The sequence below is a fragment of the Pyxicephalus adspersus genome, chromosome 3 (assembly GCF_032062135.1).
Source record: "Pyxicephalus adspersus chromosome 3, UCB_Pads_2.0, whole genome shotgun sequence".
NCBI classification, from domain to species: domain Eukaryota; kingdom Metazoa; phylum Chordata; class Amphibia; order Anura; family Pyxicephalidae; genus Pyxicephalus; species Pyxicephalus adspersus.
Genome location: NC_092860.1, coordinates 149,792,356 through 149,800,370, shown reverse-complemented (window position 1 = coordinate 149,800,370; position 8,015 = coordinate 149,792,356). Strand labels below are relative to the sequence as shown.

The 8,015-nt window shown below is 45.8% G+C and overlaps 1 protein-coding gene across 1 annotated transcript in view; it reads right to left on the bottom strand.

Moving 5' to 3' along the window:
• The window catches only part of DDRGK1 (DDRGK domain containing 1), a gene marked incomplete in the record, with an annotated part of 41,494 nt that extends 37,938 nt beyond the window's left edge, over window positions 1-3,556 (bottom strand). Inside the window, 2 exon segments of the mRNA XM_072406668.1 lie at window positions 1,551-1,700; window positions 3,416-3,556. Coding sequence (XP_072262769.1) covers window positions 1,551-1,700; window positions 3,416-3,503 — 238 coding nt within the window.
• Between the last annotated feature and the right edge of the window lie 4,459 nt (window positions 3,557-8,015).

Genomic DNA, 8,015 nt, shown 5'->3' with positions numbered 1-8,015 from the left:
TGAACAAAATGCCTACAGGGATGGGATTTTACATTTTGGTGGGGTTGGTCTTTAAATGTTTTTATTTTGTTCTTTAATATATTTTTTTTTTATTTCATTGATTCTTGGTTGACAGCATGTTTTGAGCCAAGCAGATGCATGAAGATTCCAGGAAAATGTCCCTTTCTTAGTGAAAAGCAAAATATCAGCACATACTACGTGATAGTGAGCACTGGTGAGTCATTTCGAGAATTCACCCTTTCACTACTAGAGTGAAATGTTACCTATATGCAGATCCCCTCCAGATTGTAAATATCACTTCCTGGCTAATACCTCAGCAGGGTTCAGCAAGACACATACACACAGCAAGTGGAAAATTTTCAACTCTGATTACCACCATGATAACATTTGACATTCCACCTCTGGTAAACCTGGCACAATCAAGACCAGAGAGTCCCATTAACGGCAGGGATAGAGCGCCACGTCCAGACGACGGGACAGGGGTAAGACACTGCGTAACGGCGACGGGACAGGGATAGGACACGACATCCAGGCGACGGGACAGGGGTAAGACACCACGTAACGGCAACGGAACAGGGATAGGACACGACATCCAGGCGACGGGACAGGGGTAAGACACCGCGTAACGGCAACGGAACAGGGATAGGACACCACGTCACGGCGACAGGACAGGGATAGGACGCCGCGTTACGGCAACTGGACAGGACACCGCGTTGGGACAGGGATAGGACACTGTGTCAGGACAGGGATAGGACACAGCATCACAGTGACAGGACAGGGATAGGACAGGGCGACGGGACATGGATAGGACACGGCGACGGGACAGGAATAGGACACCGTGTCACGGCGACGGGACAGCGATAGGACACTGTGTCACGGCGACGGGACAGGGATAGGACACCGTGTCATGGGGATGGGACAGGGATAGGACACGGCGACGGGACAGGGAAAGGACACTGCGAAGGGACAGGGAAAGGACACGGCATGACAGCGACGGGACAGGGATAGGACACTGCGTCACGACGACGGGTCAGGGATAGGACACTGCGTCACGACGACGGGTCAGGGATAGGACACTGCGTCACAATGACAATCAGCCTGCAGGACCAACCTTTTCAGCCATTTACTTCTTTATCACATTAAGTAGAGAAGTGTGCTGCTACTGCCACGGTTCACTTTTCTAGTGGTGGGGGTTTTGGACATATTGTCCATATTGTTCTTCACCCATCAAGGCAGAACCAGGAGGAAACTAGTCAAGGGTGCAGGGAGTAGAACCAATTATTCAGATACAGACGGGGCTACTAGCGGGAAGAGTGGGTATGGCATTTACGTCCCAAGCAAAACAACTTCCCCTCTACCTAAAGATTCACCTGTCTGACATATCGGATCCAGGCTGGTGGAAATGCAGGGGGGGCTACAACCCCAGAAATTGGAAAAAATAAAATAAAAAAGGACACACCAGGAGCCCTTTGTAAAGTTACATTCCCGTATAAACAGAAGAATACTCAGCTGATCATATAATTATGCAGATTGTAAAGTTTATCTTGTACCTTCTCTTTCCTCTTCCATACGCCGTGCTTGCCTCTGGGCCATCATGCCCCGGTTCATCCTCCTTCTTGGCATGCCATCACCCCGTTCCTCCGGCTGGATCCGCGGCCTGGCTGCTGCTGCCGCCACATTCTGCTGGTGCTCGCGATCAGCTACAAGAAAATATGAAGACAAAAATCTTAAACTGCATATTTAAAATTGGCATTTTGTACAATGGCCATTGGAAAGCCCCAGGCCTTGGACTCTAGTATGGAGACAGATCTTTGATGGTCTCGCCCACTCTTACCACAGCCTGCAGAATCTCTGTTTTAGGTATCCCTATTCTCAGATCAGATGAATGGGGGCAGAAGGGGTCCCTAAGCAAGGTAGCAGTTTCAACCTCTCATTTATTCGGCAGAGAAGACGCCTCCCTTTGTGCATTGTATCTGGCATCTCTTCCATCAGACACCTACAATACACGCACATGTGTATGGGGCAAGTAGGAGCCCAACTCTAATCTATTTCTAGTGCATGATGATTACAGTTGGACCCCTTGGGACCCGCCGGATCCCCAAACAACATTTGCCCACTGTGGCTGATCTATCTGTGCAGGTGCTGATAAGGCAGTCACATGCAGGGCTCCCTCTAGTGGTGAATTCATAAATCTCTGTCTATTGCGATCACAAAAATGATGGAAAATGGACCTAAATATAAAAAATGCAATAACTCAAAACATGCAAATCACTGACAACACTGCACTTTCCCTTTAAATTGCCATTATAGATCTTTTTTTCTTTCGATTTGATGGCCTATACTTCCGTCAGGTGTTAATTTGCTGCCTGGGACAACGTAGGGAAGATTTCACTTCACTTCCTGTCCCAGGGCCCACACAGGAAGTGAGAAGTAAACTGCTCTGAGAGCATGAGCGACAATAAGATAACAGAGGGGCAAATATGAAAAATAATAAACTTTTCATGGGCCGTTCACCCAACACTATTCCAAAATGTGATAGGTGATGGGGAATGAGATCACAGGAGGTCTGCGACAACTCTAATGGCGAGAGCTCTGCGCCAGGGTACTGAGGACATCATGAGAAGGCCTGCTCACTCCTCCACGGGAATACAAAGAATGGGTTGTAATAATGCTGCTCCTATGATTACATCCCTCCCTTAAATCTAGGCCCACAGACCCGCCAGCACATGTGTGTTCAGAACCCTTCTCTACTTAGACATATGCTCATAACCCTCTATTATCCTGGCCAGGCACGTGTGGGTCTAGAGTTGTCACTCCTTCAGCCGAGCACATGTGCGTCTAGAGCCCCTCCCCCTAGCCAATCGCATGTGTCTAAGGTCACCACTCCCATCAGCCAGGCACATGTGTGCCCAGAGTTGTTTCTTCCTTTCAGCTAGGCACATGTGTGCACAGAATCACCCCTCCCATCAGCCAGGTACATGCGTGTCCAGAGTCACCCCTTACATCAGCCAGGCACATGTGTGTCCAAAGTCAGCTCTCCCATCAGCCAGGCACATGTGTGCCCAGAGTCACCCCTTACATCAGCCAGGCACTTGTGTCCAGAGCCCTCCTCTTAGTCATGAGCCCCTTCCTCACATCCTTGACCCCCTACCAGGTACAGGAGTTTCCAGAGCCCCTCCCCCCTTCTCAACCAGGCCCCTCCTCAAAACCACTGCCCCCTCCACCTGTGGACATGTGTGTACAACCCCCACCCCTCCCCCTAGGCACATGTGTACACAGAGCCCCTCCCCTACACCTCTGCCCCCCCTCCCCACAGGTATATGTGTGTAGAGCCCCTTTCCCACCCTCCCCCCACACACATATGTATCCTGGGCCCCACACCCCAGCTCAGGGGGCAGCACTAGGACCCCCTCACCTTGCTCTGTCTGTCCCCGGATTTTGCTGGCGAAGATCAGCAGTACAGCCAGTAGGACAGCCGCTATGATGTACAGTACGGGGTCCATAGTTACACGTCACAGTGCCAGGCCACGCCCACAAACTCAGCTCGAAAGCCGGCTGCCGGTCACAGGCCGGCTGGAAGAAACCACGAATTACGGAGGGGTGGTCCAATATAAACAGCACCGCAATATTTTTTTTATATAGTCCTTTTGTACTCTAATTCCACATACATGCAACTAAATAAATCTCGTGTACAATATATTACGCTTTCATATATGCTTTTAATTCGAAAGCGTAAAACAACTAACACTACGCCCCCTCCGTACTTTAGAATGGTTTTCCCTGTTTCATTTTTGTGGTTGAAAACAGTTTACTCACGACAAATGGAATTGGGAGGGAGAAACACGTTATATGCCTATTAGTTTGTCGTTGTCGCCCTTCAACTTTTTTGCAGGTTTGAAGTCTGTAATATAGAATATACAGACATTATTATTACAGACATATAGGAGAGTACAGCACAGTGCTGGTGATGGGTTCTAGAAAGAGGATTTATTGTCATAAATATTTAAAAGAATAAAACACTGAATAGTGCTGCTTATATGATGAGAGAGATAGAGATTGACTTCACATTAAATACAGACAGAGAGCTAACAATAAAACTTTATCAAGTGACTGCTTGACAAACAGCAACTGACACAATTTAGTCAAGAGTCATGTACAATATAGTGCCGGAGTCAGGACTATGTAATGGACAAGATGGCCTAGAGAATGCAGAGGATTATGTAATGGACAGCACAGTTTACAGAATGAGAGATCAGGATTATGTAATGGACAGCACAGTTTACAGAATGCCGGGGTCAGGATTATGTAATGGACAAGATGGCCTAGAGAATGCAGAGGATTATGTAATGGACAACACAGTTTAGAGAGTGCTGAGGTCAAGAATATGTGATTTTCAGCACAGTTTTCAAAATGCCAGGGTAAGAACTATGTAATGGACAGGATGGCCTAGAGAATGCAGAGATCGGGATTATGTAATGGACAGCACAGTTTACAGAATGCCGGGATCAGGACTATGTAATGGACAGCACAGTTTACAGAATGCTGAGGTCAGGATTATGCAATAGACAGCACAGTTTACAGAATGCCGGGGTCAGAACTATGTAATATACAGGTTGGCCTAGAGAATGCTGAGATCAGGATTATGTAATGGACGGCACAGATCACAGAATGCCGGGGTCAGGATTATGTAATGGACAAGATGGCCTAGAGAATGCAGAGGATTATGTAATGGACAGCACAGTTTACAGAACGCCGGGGTCAGGACTATGTAATGGACAGCACAGTGAGAATGCAGAGATCAGGATTATGTAATGGACAGCACAGTTTACAGAATTACGTCTCATAGTGCTCATCACATTGTTGGTCCTGAGGCAAAAAGGTATACCTTGGAATTTAGTGGGAGTAAGAACCTACCAACCATCAGTGTCAATGGGTACAATCCTAAACTTTTCATATTCCCCAGAATTTTAACTCTAAACCTGAAATGGGTTTCCAAAAAATATTTGCTATTGGCAAATGCTTTCAATCCTGTACCAGATTCATTCTATTAAATAGGACTGGATGAGATGCTGGATAATATATAACAGCCTAGTGACATTATACAGTTTATCCATTGAGTATCCAATAGCTTTTTGGGAAAGAATCAGAGCTTTGTATATTTTATTTTCCTTCCTCTGGATCATCTTCCAAGTTTTGGGTCCTGAGGTTGGAGGCCGTTTTTTATTTTATTCAATTATTTTAATAGTGATTTTATAGTATTATTTTTCTTTATTACCACCCCAACATTCACCAGACAATGAAAATGCTGCCTACTATGTAACCTGCAACCGTCCCTGTATGCTTGCAGCAATCCCATTGGTTTGTCACCGTTTGCAAAGTCTTTCCTAGCAGCAATTATTTGGGATTGTGTACAACTGCAGATTGGGAAATAAACCAAATTTACCAAATTTTGCTTTCAAAAGCTACTAAGATGTTTTGTTTAATTAGCTTTAGTTTTGTTTTTCTTGGCTAATGACATTGAACTTATCTGCTTGTGTTTGCTTCTCATCGATTTACAGTGATGGAAAGCAGCTGAAACTAAAACCCATAAGAAATCCAACTTCCGATGTGTTATACCGGTGTTCCATAACCAGGGTTCTTTCAGAGGTTGCTAGGGGTTCCCTGAGCAATCTGCAATTTGTTCCTCTTAGGTCAGTTTAGATCAGGGGTCGGCAAACGCAGGCCTTTAGGCCATATACGGCCTAGCCGGTAGTTCGTTCTGGCCTAACGCCCCCTGGCAGATCCGGCCTAATGTTTGCCGGCTATTTGTGGCTCGGGAGCCGCGGGTTGCCAGCCGGATCTGCCAGGGGGCGTTAGGAACTACCAGAGCCGCTGGAGCTCCGGTGCCGCCTCCTTGGTGTTGCTCCCCTATTTACCACGGCCGGCGTTAATATTCCACCACCGCGGTACAAAGGGAACGCTCCCTGAAGCTAAATCCCTCTCCTCCACAATCCATACGGAGGACAGGGATTTCACTTCAGGGGGGTTCCCTGCTGGTGGGCGGAGCCATTAGGGCGGGACTCAGAGTCCGGCCTAGTGTTCTCCACCCCTGAAATGGCCTAGTGGCCATAAAAGTTTGCCGACCCCTGGTTTAGATGACACCAATGATCTTTTTGGTTATCTGTAAGGGTGACATTCTTCCCACTGACCACCACACTTATGAGCTGTGGATATAATAAATATAGCAGAAGTTCCTCTAAACTTTATTTCAGGATTGTAAAGAAGGTCAAGAACGACCCTCTTGACCTGATTTATAAAAGTTCTCCAAGACTGGAAAAGAACCTGGGGATCCCGTAAACTTGGAATAAAGCTGGTCCAGGATTAAAAACATTTCCCAACTATTTGTAAATGATTTTAAGAAATCCATCCCAGATTTTTTTAGATAGCCCAGGTTCTCCCATGATAGACTATCTTCTCCAGTCTTGGAGAGCCTTAATAAATCAGGTCCTTTCGTTTCGTTTTGCATCCAAACAAGCTTCCCTGTCTTAAGCTACGTACACAGGTCCAACGATTCTGGCGTGTGTACAGCGCCAGTCGTCCGTCGTCCGAACGACCGTCCTGGCGGATCCATGGACGATGGAGGACTAACAATCCTAATGCAAGGGAAGGGGGAGAGCGCACAGCAGGGTGCTGCTCCGTGGTTCCCCCCTCTCCATAGAGCAGAATGGTGCTGTATGTACGTTCATGCATCGTGCAGTGCTATTGTGAAATATCCTTTCCAACGACTATTATTGCACGTGTGTATGCGGCTTTAGTCTGCATGTTAGAGACATCTTTTGATAAAGAGCAACCTAATACATTCAGTGTTCAGAGAAAACCCAACACCAGTGGAATTCTTGTATTTCATTATCCAACTTACAAGAACATATGTTGGTGTGGCCATTGTTTAATGACAAAACTAGGAATGTTATGGGGGAAAGACTCATCTAAGGAAGTGGCTCTGATTATACTGCTCCGGCTGTGATATCAGGAAAGATCATTTCAGGACCTAAGGTTACGTACACATGTGCAAAAATTGTCTTTGGAAACGAACGATTAACAACCGATCGTTCGATAATTGTTAACAAAACAAAGTGCAAAAAACGACTGGCCAACCATGCCGATGAACCAGGAATGTCGCTGGAAACAAATGACTGTCCCGGCAGATCTGATTGGGCGACGATCGTTCGGTATCTATAGTGTGGATGGTTCTTCAGTACACTTTCTCCGGTACACGTCACTTCATCGTTCAAACGATCGCATCTAGTGTGTGTACATTATTGGTAGATTATATTTGAACGATCGTATTGTTACAGCATATACAGAATTTTTCAAAATAGTCGTGAGTAATCGTTGATTGGTCGGTAATCATTCATTTTCTAACGATATAATTATTGCATGTGTGTACCTAGCCTAAGAGACGAATGGAAAAGATAAAAAGGTATTGTCTTGAGAAAAGGGAGAAAGAAAAGCAGAAGTGTAGAGGTGAGACCCATTCATAGGTGTGCTGTCCTGAGAGCATGGTACATTTTTTTTTTAGGTCCTGTCTGTAATATTGCTTTAATTTTTGTTATATGTATATACCCTGTTTCCCCTATGATAAGGCACTGTCTTATATTTTTTGAAATGCCAAAATATGCCCTAGGTCTTATTTTCAGGGGAATGTCTTATTTTTCCATGAAGAAGACTACAGTACACATTTATTGTTGAAAATCACTCATGATCACTCATGTGCCATTCAATGTCCCCTTCTGATCACTCTGTGCCATTGATTGTCCCCTTCTGTTCACTCTGTGCCATTCATTGTCCCCTTCTGATCACTCTGTGCCATTGATTGTCCCCTTCTGTTCACTCTGTGCCATTCATTGTCCCCTTCTGTTCACTCTGTGCCATTCATTGTCCCCTTCTGATCACTACCGTATGTGTCATTGATTGTCCCCTTCTGATCCCTCTGTGCCATTCATTGTCCCCTTCTGATCACTCTATGCCATTGATTG